Source organism: Prinia subflava, chromosome 33 (assembly GCF_021018805.1).
Source record: "Prinia subflava isolate CZ2003 ecotype Zambia chromosome 33, Cam_Psub_1.2, whole genome shotgun sequence".
Classification (NCBI taxonomy): Eukaryota; Metazoa; Chordata; class Aves; order Passeriformes; family Cisticolidae; genus Prinia; species Prinia subflava.
Window position 1 is genome coordinate 515,038 of NC_086279.1, and position 25,633 is coordinate 540,670.

The 25,633-nt window shown below is 54.7% G+C and overlaps 1 protein-coding gene and 1 pseudogene across 1 annotated transcript; both read left to right on the forward strand.

The window, feature by feature from the left end:
• LOC134563054 (uncharacterized) overlaps positions 1 to 1,250 on the forward strand; it is a 47,902-nt pseudogene extending 46,652 nt beyond the window's left edge.
• LOC134563055 (coiled-coil domain-containing protein 9-like) lies at positions 1,068 to 6,639 on the forward strand. The gene is made up of 4 exons (XM_063420828.1): positions 1,068 to 1,096; positions 2,918 to 3,511; positions 3,805 to 3,869; positions 4,055 to 6,639. The coding sequence occupies exons 1-4, from the start codon at positions 1,068 to 1,070 to the stop codon at positions 4,081 to 4,083; spliced, it is 717 nt and encodes a 238-aa protein (XP_063276898.1). The 3' UTR covers positions 4,084 to 6,639.
• Positions 6,640 to 25,633: the final 18,994 nt, after the last annotated feature.

Below are 25,633 nucleotides of genomic sequence, written 5' to 3' on the forward strand. Positions count from 1 at the left end.
TCTCCCCCAGACACAGAGCTGAGGACGGAGACCAGGGAGGACAAATCTCCAGTGCAGAACCTCATGGAGGAGGCCATTGTGAGCGGCTCCCCTGCGCAGGAATGCAAGGGGGAGGAAAAGTCACGGAGATCCCACACGAGGAGGGGCTGCAAATGCAGATCACGGGGATCTGAGGAGGAAAGATCCACCCTGGGCCGGGCAGGTGGCCGGAGCTCGGAGCTGGGGGTACCTGAGCATCCTCAGGATGGGAAGAAGCCCCACAAGTGCTCAAAATGTGAGAAGAGTTTCGGGTGGAAATCTCACCTTATGTACCACTGGAGAATCCACACAGGGGAACGGCCCTACGAGTGTGGGGAGTGTGGGAAGAGCTTCAGTTTGAGATGCAACCTGACTGTCCATCGGAGGAACCACACAGGGGAATTCCCTTACGAGTGTGGGGAGTGTGGGAAGAACTTCAGGCGCAGGTCCACCCTGACTGTCCACCAGAGGAGCCACACTGGGGAGAGGCCATATGAGTGTCCACATTGTGGGAAGAGCTTCAGCCAGAGCTTCCACCTGATCATCCACAAGAGGAGCCACACGGGGGAACGCCCCTATGAGTGTGGAGAATGTGGGAAGAGCTTCATCCGGAGGTCTGCCCTGATTGTGCACCAGATGATCCACACCGGGGAGAGGCCCTACGAGTGTGACCAATGCAAGAAGAGGTTTCACACCAGCTCCACTCTTCTCCTGCACCAGCGGATTCACACAGATGAGAGGCCCTTCCGCTGCCCCGACTGCGGGATGGGCTTCAAGCACAACTCCCACCTCGTCAGGCACCAGCGCATCCACACTGGGGAGAGGCCCTATGAGTGTCTCCAGTGTGGCAAGAGCTTCATCACGAGCTTCAGCCGGATTGTTCACAAGCGCATCCACACTGGGGAGAGGCCCTACGAGTGTCCCCAGTGTGGGAGGAGCTTCTCTCAGAGCTCTCACTTGATCAAGCACCAACAGAGCCAGCACTGAGGGAAGCCCTGCGCATGCCCCGAGTGCAGGAAGTTTTCTGCGCTGCTCCAGCTCCAACCCCCATGGGAGGATCCACCCTGGATGAGCCCCGGTGATCCATGCTGCTGATGATGCCTATTGAGAATAGACATGGCTTTGGGCTCCACATCCTCCTGGCTCCCTGTTGCCTGGATTTTCTTTTCATTTCTCTTTATCTTTTGAAATCACAAAAAAACAAGGTAGAAATAAAGACTTTGAAGTAAAACTTTATGGGGAAATAGGGGGATCTTTCAGGGGATGTGGGGGATTATGGGTGCAACGGAATTGTGTATACCTCAGGGCTTTGGGCTCTCCAGACCAAGTGGCTCTGGCTCTGCTGGGAGACCCTGGTGGAGATTTATGGGCAACTGATCAACTCATGATCAGTCATGGACCCCATGCCCATGACTCTCCTCATGTCCCCCTGTTCCCGGCATCCCCTGTCCAGGATCTCCCTGTTCCCGGTGTCACTCCTCTTGCCCCCTGCCTGTTCCTGTGTCACACCAGTCCTGGTCCTGTCCTGCTCCCATCCCAGTCCAGATCCCATTCCCCCTCTCATTCTCTGTCCCGCGGTCTGTGGATGCCATTCCCATATTCCCAGTCCCATACTCCCTGTCCTGTTCTCGTATTCCTGGTCTCTTTGCTGGGCCCACATTTCCATTTCTATATTCCCTGTCCTCTTTACATATTGCCATTCCCATTCCCCGTATTCCCCTTTCCCATCCTGGACCCATCCCATATTCTCTATCCAGTTATTGTTTCCATGTTCTCTGTCCTGTTTCCAGATTCCCACTGCCCATCCAGTTCCAGATCCCATATTCCTGTATTACCATATTCCTGGGAATACTCCCATATTCCTGGTGCTATTCCTGGTACCTATCTAGATTCCAATTCCACTGCTGGCCCCAGTCCTGTACTACCTGTCCCTGTCCCTGTTTGGTACTCCTAGGCCAGATCTTGGTCCCTGTCCCCATTCTGTGTATCATTTCAACTCCCTATTTCGTATTTCCACTTCTGTATTCCCAGTCACTTTCCCCATTCCCAGACCATGGCCCAAATCCCAGTCCTCTCCCTTAGTGCCTCTCCCAATTCCCAAGATCATTCCCAGTCTGTGTGTTATATTGCCAGTCCCATTCCTGGTCCTAGACCATATTCCCAATCCCCATCCCCATTACTGATCACTGCCCCATTCCCGGTCTGTGTCCTGTATTCCCAGTCTCATTCCCACTCCCTTTCCCAATCCTTTCTTGTACTCCCGACCCCACACCCGGTGCCATTCCCATTCCCTGTCCCCACTCCCTGTCCCCACTCCCAGTCCCCGTTCCCTGTCCCCATTCCCCATTCCCGCCTCTCCCATGGGGCCCTCAGGGCTCCCCAGCTCACCCTGCCTGTGGCACATGCACCCTTCAGCCCTGCTGCTGCCCTTGCCCAGCTGCACACAGCACAAGGCTTTGGGCATTTCTCACAGGCCCCAGCTGGCCACAGCATCCCCTCCTGCCAGCACCCGCTGTGCCTCACAGCCCTCCCTGCTGCTGGGGCCATGCAGGGGACACGGGCCTGCAGGAGCCTCCTGTTCTTGCCACAGGAGCAAGGCTGCAGCTCCAGCCTTTGGGCCCTGTCCAGCCCAGGGGAGGCCCAGCTGCAGAGCTCGCAGCTCAAATGTGTTTAATGGAGCGCTTTGGAACTCTGATCCCCATCCCATATTCTCTCTGTGGTCGCTGTTTCCATCTTCCCTGTCCCCACATTCCCAATCCAGGTCCTATTCCTGGTACTGTTCCTGGTCCCCACTTCCATTCCCTGTCCCATTCTTAGTCCCTGTCCCAATTCCCAAGATCATTCCAAGTCCCTGTCTCGTATTTCCAGACCGATTCCTGACCCTTTAACATGTTCGCAGTATCCGTCCCCATTCCCGCTCCCTGTCCCCTCTCATCTGTCGCCGCCGCCATCGCTCCGGCTCCTCCCTCGCCACTGACGTCACCAAGGAAATCCGCGCTGCCCCCGCCCACCAATCACAGCGCGCCATTGCTCTCGATTTGCATAACCACGCCCTCTGTTTTGGCCCCGCCCTGCACCGTCTGCAGCAGCCTCCGGGCGCTGTTTGCTCCCAGTTCCCTCCCAGTGCTCCCAGTAAAAGAGAATCTGGGACGGAAAGCGCTCCCGATTCCCTCCCGCTGGTCTCAGGGTCGCTCGCTGTGCCGCGCGTGGCGGGGCCACTCTGGAAGCCACAAGGGCAGAGCGCGGCTGCTTTTGGGTGTCGGCACCGCCCGGGGCGGGCTGGGAGGGGAGGAGGAGCGGGAGGAAGAGGAAAGGCAGGAGCGGCAGGAACAGGAGGCGCGGGAAAAGGAGGGACAGAGGAAAAGAAAGAGGAGGAGCGGGAGGAAGAGGAAGAGGAGGAGCAGCACGAGCAGCAGCACGCAGTTCCCCCGCCAGCCCGCTCAGGCCGCCGCTCCCCCCGCTCTGGCAGAATCGCCACGCCAGGAACCCGCAGGTGAGCGGGGAGGGGGAGCTCACCCCAAATCTATAGCAGTGATCTCCAGGAGTTTTTTGTGCGGGGCAGGGATTGTTTGGATCCTGCAGGACCCCAAAGCCGAACCAGAGATGGCCCTGGAGGGATCTTGGCGGGTCCCACGTGGCGATCGCCCGGTACCGGCGGGCAGAGCTCGGAGATGAGCGGGGTCCGGGCCCCCCGGGACTGAAAGGGGCGCTGACTTCTGCAGCCGCGCCGGGGCAGCGGCACCATCAAACCCAACGAGCTCAGCCCTTGTTTTCCTCCCAAAGCAGGATTTCCCTTGGCCCGCAAGAGGAGGAGGAGGCCAGGAGGAAGATGTCCCAGGAGCCGCAGGCAGGTGAGGAGGAAGTCAGTGCCCCATTCCCCCTCTCTGTTGCTCTGTCTCCCAGCCCAGCCTGGCCCCCGGCTGCAGCACAACCCTATTGCCGATGCCGTCCTGCCAGGGAGGAATTGGGAGGATTTTTTCTCCTTCTCTCTAGCATGGAGGCAAATCCCTTCCTCTCCTTGTCCTTCCTCTCCCAGACATGGAGCTCAGCGTGGAGCCCAGGTAGAACAAATCCCTGTGGCAGAACATCGTGGAAGAGGCCGTTGTGAGCAGCTCCAGGGTGCAGGAATCTAACGGGGAGGAAAAGCCTCGGAGATCCCACACAAGGATGGGGTGTAAACGCAGATCTCGGGGATCCGAGGAGGAAAGATCTACTCTGCGCAGGGGAGGTGGCCGAAGCTCAGAGCTGGGGGTCCGTGAGCAGCCTCAGGATGGGGAGAAGCCCCACAAGTGCTCAGAATGTGAGAAGAGCTTCAGGTGGAGATCCTACCTGATCAAACACCAGAGGATACACACGGGGGAACAGCCCTATGAGTGTGGGGAGTGTGGGAAGAGCTTCAGTTTTAGCTCCAGCCTAAGTGTCCACCAGAGGATCCACACCAACAAGAGGCCCTACAAGTGTGAACAGTGCAAGAATAGGTTTACCACCAGCTCCAATCTCCTCGTGCACCAAAGGATTCACACGGATGAGAGGCCCTTCCGCTGCCATGACTGTGGGATGGGCTTCAATCGAAACTCCCACCTCGTCACCCACCGGCGCATCCACACTGGGGAGAGGCCCTAGGAGTGTCCCCAGTATGGGAAGAGCTTTAGCCACAGCTCCAGCCAGAGGAGCCGCACGGCGGAATGGCCTTTGAGCGTGGGGAGTGTGGGAAAAGCTTCAGCATGAGCTCCAAACTGATGAAACACCAAAGAAGCCACACTGGGGAGAGACCCTACGAGTGGGACCTATGCAAGAAGAGGTTTCAGACCACCTCTGATGTCCTCAGATAACAGCGGATTTACACAGATGAGAGGCACATCCACTGCCCAAACAGTGGGATGGGTTTCAAGTAAAACTTCACCCTCGTCAGGCACTGGCGCATCCACACTGGGAAGAGGCCCTACGAGTGTCCCCAGTGTGAGAAAATCTTCTCCAGGAGCTCTCACTTGACCCAACATCAAAAAACCCAGCACTGAGGGAAGCCGTGTGAGTGCCCCGAGTGCGGGGAGAGCTTCGTTCACTGCTCCACCTCCATCCCCCATGGGAGGATCCGCACTGGATGATCCCCAGTGACCCCCGGTGGGCAGAGCCATGGTGACCTATGGTGCCAGTGATCCATGTTGGGAAGACATGTGGCTGGGGGCTCTATATCCTCCTGGCTCCCCGTGGCCTGCATTTTCTTCTCATTTCTCTTTGTCCCTTCAAAGCACCCAAAATTGGGGTAAAAATAAAGATGTTCCTCAAAGATGTGGATGGGGACTTGGGGGGATCTTCCAGGGGATGTGGGGGATGCTGGGTGCCAGGGAGTTGTGGCTTCCTGGCAGGAATTTGGGGTTTCTCATGGCTTTGACTTGCACAGGCCAAGCGTCTCTGGCTGCACTGGGAGACCCTCATGGAGGTTCTGGGATAAAGGACCCCCTGCCTTGGAATTGTCCCCATGTCCTCTCATCCCTTTTCCTTGTGTCGCATGTCCAGGATCCCCGTGTCCCTGCTTTTGCTCCCCTCACCCCCTGCCCATTTCTGTGTCACCCCAGTCCCGGTGCCATCCTGCTCCTATCCCAGTCCTGATCCCATTCCCGCTCTCATTTCCTGTCCTGTGTTTTCTGACTGGTTGTCGCTGACATATTCCCACTCCCATATTCCCTGCCCTTTTCCCAGTCTTTTATTTCCCGTCCTGCTGCAGGTCCTGGATTTCCATTGCTTTATTCCCTGTCCTGTTCCCATATTCCCAGTCCCAGTCCCATTCCTGTTTTGCCATTTCTGACAGCGGCCCGTCTTCCTAATCCCCAGCCCATATTCTCTCTCCAGTTCCTGTTCCCATATTATTTCCTGTCCTGTTTCCACATTTCCCTGCCTGGCCCCATTCCTGGTCGCCCTCCATACACTGTCCCATTCCCGGTCTTAGTCCTGAATTACCTGTCCCATTCTGATATTCCAGCTCCCATTCTTGCTCTCTCTCCCTGTTCCCTGTATCATTTCCAGTCCCTGTCACCTATTTCCAGTCCCATTCTCAGGCCCTGTCCTCATTCCCAGGTCCTGTCCCCATTCCTGGTCCTGTCCCGTATTCCCTGTCCCATTCTTAGGCCCTGTCTCCATTCCAAGTATCCTTCCCAGTACCTGCCTCCTTTTTCCATATCCATTCCCGGTCCCTGTCCATTCTCCAAATCCCTGTGCACATTCACAGTCCTTTCCTGTATAACATGTGGCATTCCCGGTCTTGTCCCAGCCCTTCCCGATCCTTCCTCACCCCCGGCTGAGTGGGGGGCTCAGCCCAGGACCCGTCGTCGTTCAGGGCTCCCCTGAATGCAGCAAATGGGAGCGTTCCTGCCTCAGAGAGGCCCCAGCAGAAGATGGGATCCTGTCCCTCTTTGAGGGTGCTTAAGGGCATTTTGGCCCCATTGAAGAGGAGTTGTTCTCCTTTTAAAGTTTTTTTCAGGGGATGCCACCACTACCAGGGTTGTTTTCCAAGGTTTTAGGATGTTTGTGGGGCTGCAGCTCCAGAAGCCCCTCCTAAGGAGGGATCATGGTGGCTTAAAGGGACATTTTTAGGAGGACCCCCACTACAAGCCCCTGCAGGGGCTGTTTTTCCCCCCAGGGTGGGGTTTTGGGGTTCTCTCTACCATCGCCGCTTTAGGAGCCCCCTAAATTCAGACCGCACTAGAACTCTCCATTAAAGGGCAACACCACTCCTGTTGATTCCGGCAGCAGAGCCCCAGGGAGGGTTGGGGGTCCCGAGGGGATTTGGGGGTATCTAGGTGATGGCAATGGGAGCTCTGTGCTGGGTATAAACCTTACTGAGCAGGTCCTGGGCGGAGTTCATGGGTCTTGGGGCTGTTTGGGGTCACGGTGGTTTTTGTGGGATTTCCACGGGCCGTCAAGTGGGGGGGTTTGGCAATCCTGGGGTTGGAACTGGGGGTCCCAAGGCTGTTTTGAGGTATCTTGTTGACAGAAATTGAGTCCCGTGTCACATATAAACCTTCTCAAGGTGATCCTGGGGGAGTGTTGGGAGCTCCTGTGGGAATTTTGATGTCCTGAGAGGGTTTGGGGGACTCAGTATGGGATTTTTTAGTGTTTTTGAGAGATTTTGGAGGGTTCCAAAGATGTTTTCAGGATCCCAGGGGAGGTTGGGGTGTCCTGGGGCAGTTGAGGGTTTCCAGGAGGGTTTGGGGGTACCTGGGTGATGCCTGGGTGACAGAGCTGGGAGCCTGTGCCGGGTCTGAACCTTCTCACTATGCACAGGCAGCATCAGCGTGTGCAGGGAGATCCTGGGTGGCCAGGGGGTGCCCCCTGAACTCCCCTCACCTCTGGATCTGCTGCAAACATCTCACCTAAAACCCTGAGAGCTGTGATGAGTGGCAGCCTAGGAGTCTTTCTCACTGTCTGCCACCCTGGCAGAACAACCCAGGCACAGCACTACATTAGGGAACTTCCATGGTTTTCTTCCCCTTCTGTTTCCATCACTGACATATTTCCAGAGACATCACCCTGCAGATGTGCCCCAAGCGGTTTGGTAATTCCTCAGCCTCAATTTCAACCTGTTCCCAGCGCCTCTTGGTGACCTGGGCAGCACCGTCGGCCACCGCGAATCCCCCGGATCCCAGCTGGATTGAGAGGAATTCCCGCCTGTCGAAGCCGAGTCCATGGGATCCACGGATGCTCCCGTGGGACAGGAGGTCCCAGCCGGGAACCTCCTGCAGCGTGGGGAGACCTGGGGAGGGATTGGACCCACGGAGTCACACGGAATTGTGTCCCGGTGCCACAGAGACCCATTGCAGCCCTAGGCAGCCCCAGAGTCTGATGGAGACCCACAGAGTCTCATCCCAGCCCCGTGGATCCGCATGGATGCACATCCCAGTGCCCCAGACCCCGGCCCAGCCCCAGGGATCCCCAGGGCAGTGCCACAGTTGCCATCGCAGGCGCACAGATCCCCCAGGCCCGGCTCCCCGTGCTGAGTCCCGCTCTGGCTGTGCCGCTCCTGCAGCATCTGCAGCTCCCTGCTGGCCCCGTGCCGGTGCCGCTCCTTGTGCTGCCTCTGCCTGTGCCCAGATCCCGCCTCGGCTCCGGCCGCCATCCCCGGCGGCTGCGGCCCCGCCCGGCCCCGGCTGTGGCGGCGCTGGAAGGGGATCCCATCCAGGGAGCCCACGGACACCAACGGGAGAAGCCCGGGCCGGGCTCCGGCAGCGCCACGGGCAGGGAGCGCAGCGAGAGGAGAACTGGGGGGACACGGAGATTTGGGGGAACTGGGGGATCACGGGTGGAAGAAAAAGGGAATGGGGAAAACTGGGAGAACTGGGAAGGGGGTTTGGGGATTGCAGGAGGGAGAAATAGAGAGGCTTTGGAAGGGGTAGAGGTGGAATGGGTGGGGTTAAGGGGTGTTCCCTGTATCCAGGAACAGGAGCTCCAAAGGTCCCCGGTGTCCCCACTCCCAGCACAAGGGGGGAAGCCCGGGATGGCTGGGAATAGAGGTCCCGGATGTCCTCAGTGTTGAGGAAAGGAAGGGCTGGGTGATGAGAAAGGCAGGAATAAGCAAGAAAAAGGGGGCTCAGAGGGTTGGGATAGGGGAGATGGCCGGGAAAGGGATGCAGTGGTTGTTGGTGCCGGATTAGGGTGTACAGAGTGGAACCCGCGCCCGGGAATAGGTGTTCGGGGGTATCGCGCAGCCCCGGATGGGGGTTTAAGGGCCTTTCGGTGTTTCGGAATGAGCGAATAAATAGTCCCGGTACCGGGCGCCCCCCTAACCTCTCGCCGGCCCCCCGGGGCCCCGGGAGCGGCCCCGGCCCCAGCACTGGAGCCATCGCGCTGCTCCGCTGCGGCCCCGCCCACAGCACCGGTCCCGCCCCCAGGGCCTCCTCCGGCCCCGCCATTGGCGCCGCTCTTTCCTGCCCGCCAATGGCAGCGCGCGTCTTCTGTGTCGTCAACGGTCGCCGGGCAGATCTCCGCAGGGCAGGGCGGGGAAGGCGGAAGCGAAAATGCCCGAGGGAGCGCGGGCGGAGGGCCGGGCGGAATTCCAGGGAATTCCCCGGGATCCCCTCCTGGCATCCCCCGGGACCCTCCTCGGCCACGCACTGCGGGACCCCCGCGCCGGGCTGTGCTCAACTCCCGGGGCCTGCGCTCAAAGCCAGCCTGGAACCCGCTGCCTTCGGCCCAAAGCCCGGCAAGCACCGCCAGCCGCCGATCCATTTTCTCCTGCGGCTGCGGCTCCCGGCCCCGGCGGAGCAAGACTGGGCGCTGGGACTGCCATCCCTGATTGCCAATCTCCTGCTCTCGCTCTGTCCTGTGCTCTCCCTTTCCTTCGGGTGATCATCAATCCCCGAGCGGCTGCAGAGCCCCGTGCCCAGCTCGGCTTTCCCAGGAAAGGGAGGCCTGGGGGAGCGGTGGCCCGGGCTGGGCGGGAATGGGGGTCCGGGGGTCCCCGGGGTGACAGAAACGGGGGGTGCAGGGGCTGGGCGAGGAGGATCCCCGGGAAAGGGGGTGCAGGGGGTCCCGGAGCCCAGGAATGGGGATTCCAGGGGTCTCAGGGGGGCTCACCAAAGCCCGTCCCGGGGGGAGCAGGAGCTGGGTCAGGAGCTGTGGGGAGAGAAAAGGGGGTGACCCCGGCCTGGGGGGACATGGGGGAGTCACACGCGCTCCGAGGGGGGGACACGCCCCCGGGGACCCCCCCTCACCTTCTCCCGCAGCGGAGGCCGAGCCCCAGCCCCGGCACCCGAAGCCCAAGACGAAGCCCCCGAGCCCCAGCAGCGTCTTGGGGGGGCGTCCGGCGGCAGCTCCGGGGGCGGGAGGAGCAGGATCCGGGAAAGGGCGGCGGCTGCTGGGAAGGGACCGGGATAGACTGGGACAGGATAGGATGGACTGGGACACTGGGATACACCGGGCCCAGGACTGGGACCCACTGGGTTCAGAGCACACTGGGACCCAGCAGGACCAGAAGTGGCACAACAGGGATCATAGTGGAAGACACTGGGATTGCCTGAGAGTGACTGGGGTCATACTGGTGGAAACTGGAACCTTAAGGGGACATGTGGCTGTGACTGTCAATGACTGCAGACATGCTGATGATAACTGGGATATACTGGGAGTGTCTGTGACCATACTGGGGGTGACTGGGAACACACTGGGAACAACTGGGATTGACTGGGACCATGCTGGGGGAGACTGGCATTCTACTGGGCTCATATTGGGATGATACTTGGAATGACTGGGTCTCTGCTAGGGGTAACTGGGAGCAACTGGGATCAGAGTGGGAGGAACTGGGAGCAACTAGGACCATGCTGGGAGCAACTGGCATCATGACATAGGAGTTCGATCCTACTGGGAGTGACTGGGTCTGTGCTAGAGGCAACTGGGATCACACTGGGAGGAAATGGGACCATGCTGGGGACAATTGAGATCGTATTGGGAGCAACTGGAACCACACTGAGGGTGACTGGGGTCATTCTGGGATCATACTGGAAGTGAGTAGGAGCATGCTGAGGGCAAGTGGGACCATCTTGGGTCAACTGGGATAGACAGGCAGCAACTGGAATCATGTTGGAGGCTACTGGGAGGGAGTGGAAGCACACTGAGGGCAACTGGGAGAGACCAGGAGTGACTGGGATCACAGAGGAACCATAAAGTTACTGGAATAATACTGTGAATTTCTGGGAGTGACTGGAACCATACTGAGTGACTGGGAGCAACTGGGACCATGCTGGGGGCAAATAGTACCATACTGAGAGTGACAGGGTCCATATTGGGAAGGACTGGAGCCACAGCAGCAGCGAATGGGATCATACTGGGGCTGACTGGAACCATGCTGAGAATGGCTGTAACTGTACTGGGAGCAGTGGGAACCGTACTGGGGGTGAATGGGAGCCACAAGGGCCCATGCTGGGAGTGACCTGGGCCCCCCTGGGAGAAACTGGCCCAGCTGGGGCTCAGGGTTTTCTCCCCCAGGGCTACCCAGGGTCCTGCTGCCAGCCCCGGCCACACAGAGCTGAGGGACAGGGGACAGCTGAGGGACAGGGCACAGCCAGGGAACACGGCCTGGCCCAGGGACACTGAGCTCCAGCATTTTGGGCTCTTGTGCCCGGGCTGTTGCCCTTGGGCTCCCAGCACAGGCCAAGGGGGAGAAGCCCCTCCAGAAACTGTTGTTTGCTTGAAGCTTTGCTCTTGGACATTCCCAAGGAGCCCCTGCAGGGGCTGGAGCCCGGCCGGGTGCCCGGGGCCACCAAAGCCGCTCTGGCAGTGCCCTCCTGCCCTGGGCAGGGCAGAGAACACCCAAGGAAAGGCTCGTGCTGGGCTCAGGGCAGGGACAGGGCAGGGACAGGGCACTCCCCTGGCCCCTTGGGATTTGTGTCCCATGGAATCCCAGCAGGGATTGCTTCTCATTTCAGTGCTGGTGGATTTGTTATCTTCTGTTAGAGCCAGGATTAATACTCGGGAGATGGAGCTCGTGTTCAGACTCAGATGTTTATTAATTCTTATCTATGTTACAGCCCCAGGAACCGTCAGCTCTACTAACAAGTGAAAAATGGCTGTCTCTCTAACTCTTTCCAAGGTCTTTTAAGCGCTATTTATCCAATAACGAGATGACACCTGTATTATTTATACTTTTAACCCAATAACCAAATACCAAATATCTGCAATGTGGATCTTTTCACCCAATTAAAAATAAAACCACCCAAAACCATGAAGAAGAAGGTGAATAAAGAAGAACATAGCCTACATCCTAAATTCTCCATATTACCTTATATATACAACTTTATACTTAAACTCTAAATTCTCCCCCCTGTGGTATCACACAATTCTATTCAAACTGCACACTCATAATCCCAGAGCTATCACTCCATTTGGGAAGCCTGTTCCACAGCCTCAGGTCAAATGTAGTGCTTGCTTGAGGGTCAGTGCCTTTTAGCACAGAAAGCCTGAAATTCCAAATTCCCAGGGTTCCAACATTTCCCCCTCTTTGTTCGAAACATGTTTGAACCATGAAAACAGCTTTGACAGCTTTGCTTTGCTGGGCTTAGCACTCCGTGGAGTGCTAGGGAGAAACATCCTTGACTGAAGATTGATTTCTCTCTCTATAGCTACATTTGGCACAAAAGGTGATGTTTACAGGGCCATGGATGTCTAATTCTTCAGGTTCAGAAGGTGCCTGGGGAAGGTGACTGGAATTGGCCAAGCATCTACTGGCATGCAAACTAAACAGGTGAAAAATGTCTTTCCTTGGGTTCTATAGGAAAAACAGATGTTGTCTAAGCCTGGTCCTTCAGTTAAAGCCACCCAAAGATTTGTTTTAGCAGTGCAAATTTGCTAATTAGACAACTGCTGGCATTTGATTGGTCATCAATTCAAATCATTTCCCAGTGGAATTCCCATGGCAGTGGGTTGGGGGTGTCCATCCATGGAATTCTCCCCTGACTGGGATGAAAGTGAGATCTGGCCATGGAAATTCCATGGCAATTTCTGCATTCCCAAGTCCCCCTTCCTGAATTCCACTCTCCCAGAGGAATTCTCTTCCCCCTCCCACACCCACCTTGGTGCTCCAGAGCCTCCTGACCACAGCTGATGTATTTTGGGAGCTCTTCCACACAGATGTGTCCCAGCTAATGCTTCATCTGCTCCACCATGATCCCTTTGCATTCCCAGCACCTCTGGGTGATCCAGGTGGCACCGTCGGACACTGCAAAGCTCCCGGATCCCAGCTGGAAGGAGATCAAATCCCACCCATTGCACCTGTACTGGTGGGATCCATGGACACTCCCTTGGACAGGAGGGTGCAGCTGGAAACCACGTGAACCATGTGGAGACCTGGGAACGAGGACAGAACGAACCCATGGAGTCGTGTCCCAGCCCCACAGAGCCCCTTGCAGCTCCCTGGATTCTCATTCCTGCCCAGAGATCCCATCCCACTCCCACAGATTCTCCCAGCCCCACAGATCCCAGCCCAGCCCCTGGCTCCCTCCACTCCCCCTGCTCTGGTTGTACCAGTCCCATCTCCAGGTCACTGTGAGCCTCATGCTGGTTCCTCTCCCTGAGCCGGCTCTGCCTATCCCAATATCCCAGCTCTGGCTATCCCAATATCCCAGCTCTGCCTATCCCAATGTCCCAGCTCAGCTCCCGCTGCCATCCCCGCTCTCTGCAGCTCCAGCCAGCCCCGCTCGCTGTCCCAGCGCTCACAGGGGTTCCCATCCATGTCCCCCACAGTCAAGGACTGGGGGACCCCTGGGCTGGGCTCTCACTGTGCCACTTCCAGGTCCTGCAGGGAGTGGAGAACTGGGGGGACACAGAGATTTGGAGGAGTTGGGGTGGGGATGTGAAAGTGAGAATTTGGGGATCCAGGGGGCTCAACTGGTCAAGGAAAAGGGGGACTTGTAGAGCTGGGAGAGCTGGGAAGGAGGTTCAGGGGCTCAGACTCAGGGAAAGGGGGTTAAGGAACTGGGAGAAGTGGGATGGGGTGTCCAGGGAATCCTGTGCTCACGAAAGGGGTGCCAGGGCTCCTCAGTGTGAGGAAAGGAGGATCTGGGGGCTGGGAAATGCAGGATGGCAGCCCAGGGGTTCCAGGGTCATAGAAAAGGATGGGTCTGGGGGCTGGGAAAGGTGGGGTGGCCAGGAAAAGGTTGTGTTGGTGCTGGATAAGGGGCGCAGGGGGGTGTCAGTGGTGGGCAAAGGGGTAAAAGAGTGTCTTGGAGATGTAGAAGGGAGTCCCAGGGGGTCCTGGTGCCCAGGAAAGGAGAGTCCAGGATTTCTCAGAAAAGGGGGCACTAGGGTGGGGACACCCAGGATGTTTGGGGAGGGGGAGTTCAGGGGGTCTCTGGTTTTGCAGAAAGGAGGGGCTGGGAAAGGCAGGAATGGGGGTCCAAGGCATTTCATGGTGTCCCAGGGTCTAGCACAAGGGAACTCTGGAGGCTGGGAGACAGGGGATTATTGGCGATTGATGAGAGACGGGAAGACTGATTCGGTGATCAGAATTCGATTTTACTCAGGTTTTCTAAAAGCTTATATACTATTTCAGACAGGTTAATCATTTCTACTACAATAATCAGGTTAAAAATCACACAGAAAACTCATGCATTTTACAACAACTCTTTGCTTGCAGAAGTTGACTGAATCTTCTCTCTTCCCGTAAGCAGGTGTAATCCCATCTCTTGTAATTTTCACAGTTCTATTTGTTCTTGCCATGGCATCTTGGTTATCAAACCAGATATGCTAATCAAGTCTGTTTGACTCTCTGTCTTGTGTATTCCCAGATCTCCCCCTTCTGTATTAACTAAGAATACCCCCTTGATGGCTTTATTAACTAATCTCTGCACACATTGAAGCAAGCAAGGTATCATAACTAATACAATTATTATTAAAATCATTACATGCATTCCTATCCTAAGAAAATCTTTTAGCCAGGGTGTCAAACCCCAGCCACTAAACAAGTTATCTAGCTAAGATCTAGATTCTACCTTTAATTTAAATACACTATCTTTTAGCTGCTGAATGCTTTTGCCAAAAAGGGCTCTGTGATATCACCAATTCCCACACCCTTCACACAGACATCAAACCCAAAAGTTCACAGTTTCCTTTCTCGATAGAACAAAGGATGTCATCAACTGCAGTCTGAGTGGGGTTCCTCCTCCTCCTCTTCTCTCGGGGGCTTGGTGGCGGTGGCGTCTTGGCCTCCGTCAGCTGTCGGTAGAGGTTTTCGGAACGGCTTCACGTTTTTTGCCGGAATCCAGCGGGGTCCTTTTTCTGAGGAGATACAAGCATAGCCCCTTCCCCAGGTGATCAAAGGGTAAGGGCCAAGGATTTTACCAGATTCTGGGTCACGGATTAGTACTGGTGGTTTCTCTTTGCAGGAAAGCGATGTGGATGATGTAAAATGCCTAGTCATAGGGGGATTTAAGTCTGTCATTGAACAATTCAAGAAATTAAAGACATACAAGGCTTTGCATAATCTTTCCGCAGGAGTATCCTGGGCTCCCCCTTTTTGTTGTAACAGAAGACGTTTGAGAGAGCAATGGGCTCGTTCTATAATTGATTGTCTTGTGGGTGAGTGAGCTATGCCCCTTTCGTGGGTGATACCCCATAATGAGAAGAAGTTTGCAACTTTACGGGAAATATATGCGGGTCTATTATCTGTCTTAATCTGTTGCGGAATTCTTAAGGTGGCAAAGGCAGCAGCGAAATGACGGCAGGCGTCTTTCCCTGTCTCTCCTGTGTGAGCTGAGGCAAACAGAGCACTTGAAAAGGTATCAATAGAAGCATGCACGAATTTCAAGCGGCTGAATTTAGGAATGTGTGTCACATCTGTCTGCCAAATTTGTAGGCTCTGTAGACCTCTTGGGTTGACTCTTGTGTTCACATTAGGAAGTGTGCAACGCTGACAGTCAGGGCATATAGAAATGATATTAGAGGCTTGTGCTGGAGTTAATTTAAAAAGTCTTACTAAAGCCCCAGCATTTTGGTGAAAAAAGGAGTGACTCAGTTTAGCTTGCTCTATTTTGTTAGGCAAAACATGCTGCACTGATAAGGTTAACAAATCTGCTTGGGCATTACCTTCAGTGAGAAAACTCGGTAGATTGGAATGTGACCTGATATGCATCACAAAGTAAGGAGCCGTCTTCTGGTCTAACAGAGAGACCAGCAGTTTTAACCAGGAAAAAAGAATGTCATTTTTAACATTTTTCAAAACAGAATTCTCTGCTCTCTGTACAATACCTGAAACATATGCGGAGTCAGTAATCAGATTAAAAGGTGTGCTGAATTTCTGAAACACTCTGACAACAGCAGCTAATTCCACTATTTGTGGAGACCCTTCAACCACAGCAATATCAGATTGCCAAGTTCCAGTTTCAGGGTCCCTCTATACAATCACTGATTTACGGGTTTTCCCAGACTCATCTGTGAATATTGTCATAGCTTGCAAGGGAGTCTCACTTCTCTTTGGCTTGGGGATTAAATTAAAAGACGAACTTAATAATTTGTGTTTAGGCGGATGGATAGATATCTGCCCTGGGTAATTTGTTAAAGCAATTTGCAATTTTTCAGACATCTGTAGCAACTAATTCAAATAAAACATTGTGAGAGGTAGATAGATAATATCAAAATTTTTCCCAGCCAAAGAGGTCAGTCTTTGCCGAGCCTTGACAATCAACATGGCTATAAGTTCATCTTGCATGGAAATAGTCTTGGGCATATTGTTAGGCAAAAAGACCCATTCGATAATTAGAAGAGGATCTGGTTTTTCTGAGTCCCACTGAAATATTAATGCATAAGGCTGTTTATTAGGATTCAGAATAATTAGCCACAAAGGCAACTCTGGAGCTCACCTAGCTGATTGCCTTTGAGAGATAGCATCAGCTACCTTTTGAAGCGCAATTTGTGCTTCTTTGTTTAAGTGTCTGGGTGATAAGAGGTTAGGCTCTCCTCCCAGGAGGGCAAACAATGGCTCTAAATCTGCATTTGAAATTCCAAGCAAGGGACGGACCCAATTTATTGTTCTTAGCAACTTCTGTGCATCATGTAAAGTTTTGATTTCAGTTGAGATTTGCAAGGGTTGTGCAGAAATAGAATGCATGCTTATTCGCCAGCCTAAATATTTCTAGGGAGATGTCTTTTGAACCTTTTCAGAAGCAATGGTGAGGCTTGCTGAGGTAACAGCTTGGCAGACAGCCTGCACTGCTTCCTCCATATGACCCACGGTTTCTGCAGAAATAAGAATGTCATCTATATAATGATAAAAGAGAACATCAGGCATTTGTTCCCGTATCGGGCTCAGGGTTTTTGCCACGTACCACTGACACAAAATTGGGCTATTTCACATTCTTTGGGGAAGTGATAACCAATGATATCGATTTAGAGGTGCCTGCATATTAATGCTCGGCACAGAAAAGCTAAATTTGGGTGCATCATCTCGATGCAGAGGAATGTCAAAAAAACAATCTTTTAAATCAATTACTGTTAAATGCTAATTTCTAGGAATCATAGAAGGGGAAGGGAGGCCTGGCTGTAGGGGCCCCATTCCCTCAATTACCTCGTTTATTTTCCTCAAGTCATGCAATAGCCTCCACCCCCCAGACTGCTTTTTGATTACAAACACTGGTGAATTCCAAGGGCTATTAGATGGGACTATGTGTCCCTTTTCCAGCTGTACCTTTACAAGTTCTTGTAAAATGCGCAGTTTTTCTAATGACATGGGCCATTGGTCTACCCAAACTGGATCAGAGGATTTCCAAGTCAGTTTGGGGGTCTCGCGCGCTCCAATGACTCTTATACAAAATTTGACTGCATGAAAATTCCCCATTGAGACAAAACATCTCTCCCCCATAAAATCAGCGGCGCAGACAACACATAAGGCCTGACAGTTGCTACCCTGCCTTCAGGCCCTGTGATCTGTACCAGGTGTTGGCTTTGATAGCTTTGACTGTTTCCACCCACCCCTGAGAGGACCTGGGGGACAGGCATTAATGGCTAATCATTAGGCCATTGATTTTGGGAGATAAGACTGATATCTGCGCCCGTGTCAATCAGTCCGGTTAAAATTAACTCTTTACCTCTCAGAGACACTTTACACCTGCACGTAGGACGTTCAGGAGTTATGCGCTGGGTCCAAAAAATTTGTGGTACCCCCGTTGAACTAAACCCGCTTCCCCTCTGATTAGCTATCGGGGGTGTGGATAAGGGGGCTGCTGGAAAAGGTACAAGCTGGGCTATTTTGGTCTCTGCTGGGACCACGCAGGGGGGCTGTGGGGTCCAAGCCATGATTTTTATTTCCCTAACCGTGTCAGAATCAATAACTCCTGGCAAAACAAATAATCTTGTTACTGAGGTAGAAGATCTACCTAAAAGCAAAGCATGGTGACCTGGTAGCAAAGGTCTGTAAATTCCTGTGGGGAGACAAAACACTGAGGAATTGGTCAACGTTACTGTATCACGGGTTGAAATGTCCAATCTGGCGCTCCCTGGGGTTGCTGGCTGTAGGTCGGAGATGGTCTGGCGGGCAGGGCCTGCGCTGGCTGGAAGCTGAAGGTTGGCTCTGGCTGTGGCAGTTGCTGGGTTGGCTGTGGGACTTGTGTCTTCACGCGTCGCCATCTCGCGCTGTGAGATGATTTGCTGTAAAAGCTGGCCATTTGGTGAAACTTGAAGAGGCATTGATTAGCGAAATAAAGGCAAGGTCTCTGTCTTTAAGGGCTTTCTTTTTTATCTGTAACCAATTGTTATGCATATTTGAAGCGAGTCAGTCCGGATCATTTTCGGGGCCGGGATCAAAAGACTCCCCGTCACTGTTAAAGTCAGAGTCCCCATAAGCGATCAGTGTTCGGCAGCTCTGTGGTCGCTGGTGGGATCCCGGTGGGGGTGCAGCTGGCGGCTGGGCTTTATCTTTGGCGTTCGTCGGGGAGGGGGTGCGGACGGGGGACGGGGAGCGGGACCTGGGCAGGTTTCGGTCTGGCACGGCCTCCGGGGCCGTCTCCGCGGTAGCCTCGCAGGCTGCCTCGCTCCCCCCCTCTTTTTTAACCGCTTCCATGACCGCCCTCCATGCAGGAAGCAGGCGCAGCTCTGGCTCGTGGCCAGGCAGCGTAGCCAGGTCGTAGAGCTTTACGCCGACCTTGTCCCAGTAGCGGAGAGTAAGAACAGAGGAAGGGGTGGTATCGGGGAACATGCGTGACACCCATCGTAGGAGCGACTTAAGGTCCTGCTTAAGAATGGGGGATCCATGCTTGCTCAGCAAGCGCTGGATGGTTTTCTTAACGTCTCTTCCGTCGGACATGACCTGTCCCATACCTTGAGTTCCCCTGGCTCACCTGTCACGTCCGGCGTACAGATGATTGTAGGCCCAAACACGGTTCTTTCACCGCCACGATCAGTTCTAGGGGCGTCGCCAATTGCCAGCAGACCGCCGGTTCTTCTCCTCACACGGGGCACCAATTATTGGCGATTGATGAGAGACGGGAAGACTGATTCGGTGATCAGAATTCGATTTTACTCAGGTTTTCTAAAAGCTTATATACTATTTCAGACAGGTTAATCATTTCTACTACAATAATCAGGTTAAAAATCACACAGAAAACTCATGCATTTTACAACAACTCTTTGCTTGCAGAAGTTGACTGAATCTTCTCTCTTCCCGTAAGCAGGTGTAATCCCATCTCTTGTAATTTTCACAGTTCTGTTTGTTCTTGCCATGGCATCTTGGTTATCAAACCAGATATGCTAATCAAGTCTGTTTGACTCTCTGTCTTGTGTATTCCCAGAGGGGATGGCCAGGAAAAGCGGAGCAGGGGGTCCTGATGTCCAGAAATAGGGGATTCAAGGGGGTCCCTGTGCAGGATAAGGGGAGCAGGGGGGTCCTGGTGCCAGGAATGGCAGTTCAGGGTCCCGGGGCCGGGGGTCCCACTCCCCCCTTGTCCCCCCAGCCCCAGAGCTGGAGCCATTGCGCTGCTCCAGGCAGGTGTGACAGTGCCCGAGGGAGGACTGGGGGGAAAGGGGGAATCACTTCCAGTTGTCCCCAGTGAAGGCTCTGTAAATCCCAGTTAATCCCAGGCGCTCCCAGTATGTTCCCAGTCTCCCCCAGTATGGTTAAGAACACTCCCAGTATATCCCAGTTGCCCTCAGTATGTCCATACTCATTCCCAGACACTCCCAATTACCTCAGCATGGTTCACTTGCCCCCAGGATTATCCCAGTCACTCCCAGTATATCCCAGTTTTCACCAGCATGCATCCTTGTCACCATGAGATTTTCCTAGTTTACTGAGCGTTCATACTAAAGTACAAGTGTGCACCTTCTCATGCTCATTCATGTAAACAGGAGATCGTGTTTTGTAAATATTGTCATTGTTTCGAATTCCTTCCCCAAGAGAAGGGGAGGTTGAATGACAGCCTCCTTGACCAATGTGGGTGACAGGTGGGAATGCCCACTCACCACTCCATGGTCACCTTGCTAGAAGTATATAACAGGAAGTAATAAACAAAGCAGGAGGATTCTCCCTCCTGCTGCTCTGATCTCCCCAAACTCCGGCTCCGTGTGTCTTTTTGTGGCGAGGCTCACAGCAACAATGCCATGAGAGGATCTGTGCTGGATGATCCCCAGTGACCCCCGGTGGGCAGAGCCCCGGTGATCCGTAGTGCCTCGGATCCGTGTTGGGAACACACCTGACTGGGGGCTCCACATCCTCCTGGGTCCCCGTGGACACCTGGACACATTAACAGACCAACATTAGAAATCCGTTGTGGAGAGCGCATTTGTTGACTTCTGACCCCAGAAAAATCTCACTTTTTGTGTCTTCTGATGACATCAAGCAACGCCAGATGGCCTTGGAGGTCTTTTCCAACATTATTCCATTGTTTCAATTCTCTCTGGCCTATGGGCATCTTCCACAGCAAATAGGGACACACTGGGTCCAAACCCACGATTGTGGAGACCCTCTAAGAAAGCATGGAAACCTTCTAAAAAAGGTTTTTCCCACCCACCCAAGCATGTGGATGCTCTGCCTGCAGGGAAATATAAATCCTTTTGTTTTGGCCTTGAAACAAAAAGGTTTCTGTTCATCCTTTTGAAAGTCTTTAAACTGGTGTAAAAATAAAGATGTTGAACTAAGGCATGGATGGGGATGTGGGGGACAATGACATGAGTGAGGCCATGAGAGGACATGGGGGACATGGATGGGGACACAGACATGGCTGGTGCCATGGGCAGATATGGACATGGTTGGGGACAATGGGGACATGCATGGGGACATGAACTGGGAGAGCATCAATGCCAGCACAGTGTGCCAGAACAGTGCCACCAGCACCTTGATCTCAGCCATGGATGAATGCTGCCTGATGCAGTTGCTGCCACCTCATCCCCACTGTCACCACAGTGGTGTCCCAGCCAAATGTCACCCCCCACCAGCGCGGGACACAGAACTTGTTCAGCTGGGAACATCTGGGAACAGAAGGGAGTGACAGCCACCAGGTTGTCCCAGAGCCACGGGGCTCACCCCAGCCACCTCAGGGGACAGGGCAATGGTCAGTGTCACCCAGAGGGCCACATGGCCCCACACTGGGTGTGATCAGAGCCGTCCTGGTGGAAGCATCCTCACAGGTGTGGTGACATTGTCCCCTAACGTGTGTCCTGGAGGCATCGTGTCCCTTCCCCTCCATATGTCCCCAGCTCCTCCCCATGTCTCCCTTTCTCCCCTACTCTGTGTCCCCATCCCCTCCGTGTGTCCCTGTCTTGCTCTGTGTCTTCCTGTCACCATCTCCCTTATGTGTCCTTGTCCCCTTCCGTGTGTCCCCGTCCCTCCTCCCATGTTCCTGTCCGCCGCCCTCGGTGGGGCCAAAGTCCCCGAGGTTCCGGACCCATGTCCTGCAGGGATTCCCTGTGTCCTGCAGGGTTTCCCTGTGTCCTGCAGGGTTTCCCTGTGTCCTACAGGGTGTCACCGTGTCCCTCAGGATGTTCCTGTGGCTGCTTCTGGTGCCGAGCGCCTGCGCCCGTCCCGGCACAGGTATGGAAATGCCACAACACCCTGGGACACACAATGACATCCCACGATAACCTTTGTCCTCTGATTTTGGCTCCTTCTTCCCCCATTTTGGATCCTTTCCCCCTCTTTTAGGCCTCTTCTCCCTATTTTTTGTCTCTTCTTCCCTATTTGTAGTCCTTTCTTATTTTCCATATTTTCTCCAGTTTTGAGTGCCCTCCCCTTGCTTTTGGAACATTTCTGGGTGCATCGCCCGCCCTCCAATCCCCTCCCCACTCCTTCACACCCCTCATCCTCCCCCCTGTCTTCCCAGGCGTGCTCCCAGCCATGTCCCCAGCTGTCCCCCACGTCACATAGACCCGGTTCTTGACATCCTGGATGCCCTCAATTCCCTGGCCTGGAAATGTGGATCTCCTCTTCCAGGAGATCCAGAGCTGACCTGGCTTCCAGGGGACACCAGTGGCACCACGGCTTGGAGCGGATGGCCTGGTGGGGTTGATGGGAGGGGGTTTGGAGTCATGTTGGGACTGACCGTGGGTCTTGTCCATTCCAAAGTGAGGAGTAGCCCCAGCTGGGGAGCCTGGGACGGACAAGGGCAGGAGAGGTTGGATCCTGGTCCAGATGGACACCAGAGCCATGGATCCCCCAAGGATGGACACTGGTCCACACGGACACCAGACAATGGATCCCAGCTTGACTCTGATTTGGACGGTCCCTGGCCCTGCAGGCCCCCAGCCTGGCCAGCCCCCAGCCCAGATGACCACAAGCCTGGAACCATCCTGTCCCGACCCACTGGCCCACCAGCCCATCGCACCAGTAACAACCCCAAAACCCCTCCAAAATAAACTCCATTCCAGAACATCGGTTCTGGGTGGTCCCTGCAGAGTGAGGGGAAAACTGAGGCACAGGCTGGGGGGGTGACCTTTCAGTGATGGGAGGGGACTTCAGGAGCCATCCTGGAGACCCCAACCTTCCAACAAATGAGCACTTATCCCCCAACCTGACACCTGCAACATCCTGGGTCCCCCACCTGCCATTTCAGAGGGACTCCAGGAGCCACCGTCATCCCACAATCCCTTCAATAAGTAACCCATGATGTCCCCCTGGTGTCACCGGTGTGTCCCTAGTGGGAAAAGCAGCCTCACCGGAGGAGGAGGATGTTGTGGTGGTTGTGGTGATGGAAGAAGAGATGAGAGTGTGACTAAAACTGCTGCCTGGTCACATCGGGAAGCTACAACAGGAACTGGGGCTGAGCATGGGTGCAGCAGTGGAGGTACCACAGAGGACCAGGGCCAGCACACGGGGAGAGTCCCCAAGGTCTCCTTGGGGGATGCTGGAGCCACAGCAGTGCAGAGGGTGCAGGGTCGTGCAGCATCCTCAGGCAAAAGCAGAGGGATGGAAGTGGCCAGGTGTGACCCCAAAAATGTTGTCAACGCCCCCCCCCTAGGATGTGGGCCAACCCCTGCTCTGGGGTGCAGGTGACAAATTGGGGGGTGGTGGTGACAAAAAGCACAGGTGCCACCTGGGGGATAGCACAGAGAGGGGGGCCTGTAGTGCCACTGTGCCTCCCAAAGAGGGGCACCCCAGGGGGACAAAGGGGGTGTCAGGGGTGTCCCCAAGTGGTTAGAGGAGCTGGGGGAGGGGAAAGGAAGCGCAGTTGGGGCGTGTCGGAAACACCTCCGGTCTCACCTGTGTCCATGGCATGAGGGTGGTGAGGCATCTTTCGCTGTGTCATCCTGTCCCCCTGCCACCGTGTCAATCTGTCTTCCTGGCAGTCTGTCCCCCTGCACTCCTGTCATTATGCTTCCCAGCACCCTGTCCCCTTGCCCCGTCACCCATTGTCATCTGTTATCACCCAGTGTCACCTCTACTGGGCAGCGAGGGGTGGTGGCACTTCCAAGTGACACCCCCACAGCCCACTATTACCCATTGGCACCCATTGGCACCCATTGGCACCCACTGTCACCTCTGCTGGGCAGCGAGGGGTGGCAGCACTTCCAGAGGGCCACATGGGTGGCCAGGCTGATCTGAAATCGCCCCCTGTGAATGCAGTAGTCAAACGTGACCTGGGGACACAGAGTGGTACTGCAATTGTCATTGTCACTGTCACTGCCACTGTGTCCTGGGGTGACTTTGTGATGCTTCTATCCCTAATTGTCTGTTTTGCTGGATATTAAGCTCTACACCTTTAAGACTGGTTCCAAGAGTGAAGGGGGTGGAAGAAGAAGCGCAAGGGTTTGTTTGCAGAAACTGCACTCACTCCTCCGCATTCTGCTCCTGGACTGTGTTGTCTGTGGATGGACAGCGAGAGACAGAGAGAGCTCTCCTTTGTTTTTAATTGGCTTTTAGCTAGCTGAGCCACAGAATTTCCCTGGACTGTTTTCTTTTTCTTGCAACTCTTTCAACCTGTTCTGGACTGAAAACCCAGAGAAACACCCAGAGCTCACACCTGTGACCCACTGGGGCCCAGGATGGCATTTTCCAGCCCCAGAGGGACTGATAAGAGACTGGACAACCTGAGCTGCCACCCATGGCAAAGTCTTTCTCAATTTTGGAATCTCTCCTAACAACACCACGAGGTTCTGTTGTCTGATATTGTTCATTCTTTTTGTGCTTGTGGGCACTTTGCTTGTTGAATAAACAGTTTTTTCCCCTTTTCTCAAAAGAATTTTTTTCCTGGACCAGTTGGGGGAGGGGCTGCTTGGGTTTGCTTTCCAGAGGGACCCATTCAGAGGTTTCCTCACAAATTTGCACTAAACCAGGACACTGGTCCCTGTCCACATTCCAGGTCCCATTCCCAATCCCCTTCTCCATTCCCTCTCCCCATTCCTGGTCCCTGTCCCCATTCCTAATCCCTGTCCTCATTCACGGTCCCTGTTCCTGTCCCCATTCTTTGTTCCTGTCTCCACTCCTGGTCCCAGTGCCCATCCCCAGGCCCTGTCCCGATTCCCTGTCCCATTCCTGGTCTCTCTTTCCATTCCAGGTCCCATTCCTGGTCTCAGTCCCATATTCCCTGTCCCAGTCCCAGTCTGGTATGCCAGATCCAATTCTTGCTCCCTGTCCCCATTCCCAGTATTATCCCCAGTCCTTGTCCCATATTCCCAGTCCCATTCCCAGTTCTGTCCCCTACTGCCAGTCCCATTGCTGGCCACTGTCCCTATTCCCAGTCCATGTTTAGAGTGCCCATCCCATTCCCAATACCTGTACTTATTCCCACTTCCTGTCCCCATTGGTTCCCATTGGTTCCCAGCCCAATTCCCGGTGCAATTCTCCACTCCAGGTCCCATTCCTAGTCCAAGTCCGGTATTCCTGGTGCCATTCTTGGTCCCTGTCCTTATTTCCAGTATTATCCCCAGTCACTGTCTCATATTTCCAATCCCTTTCCCTGTCCCCATTCCTGTTCCCATTCCCAGTCTCTGTCCCCATTCCAATTCCTTGACCCAGAACCCATTCCCCAGTCCCAGTCACCATTGCCAGGCCTTGTCACAATTCCCTGTCCCATTCCCGGGTCCTCTCTCCATTCCTGGTCACATTCCCGGTCTCACTCCCATATTCCCTGTCCCAGCTCCTGTCCGGTATTCCAGATCCAATTCTTCCTCTCTGTCTCCATTCCCAGCATTATCCCCAGGGCCACTCTCATAATTCCAGTACCATTCCTGGTTCCTTTCCAAATTCCTGATCCCCACACACATCCCCTGTTCCCATTCCCAGTCCCATTCCTATTCCTGGTCCCTATCCCCATTCCTGGTCCCTCTCCCCATTCCCAAACCCTGTCTCCACTCACGGTGCCATTCCCAGTCGCCACTCCCTGTCCCCATTCCCCATTCCCGCCTCTCCCATGGGGCCCTCAGGGCTCCGCAGCTCGGCCTGCCTGTGGCACACGAACCCTTCAGCCCTGCTGCTGCCCTTGCCCAGCTGCACACAGCACAAGGCTTTGGGCATTTCTCACAGGCCCCAGCTGGCCACAGCAGCCCCTCCTGCCAGCACCCGCTGTGCCTCACAGCCCTCCCTGCTGCTGGGGCCATGCAGGGCACACGGGCCTGCAGGAGCCTCCTGTTCTTGCCACAGGAGCGAGGCTGCAGCTCTAGCCTTTGGGCCCTGGGCCGCAGCAGCCCAGGGCAGGCCCAGCTGCAGAGCTCG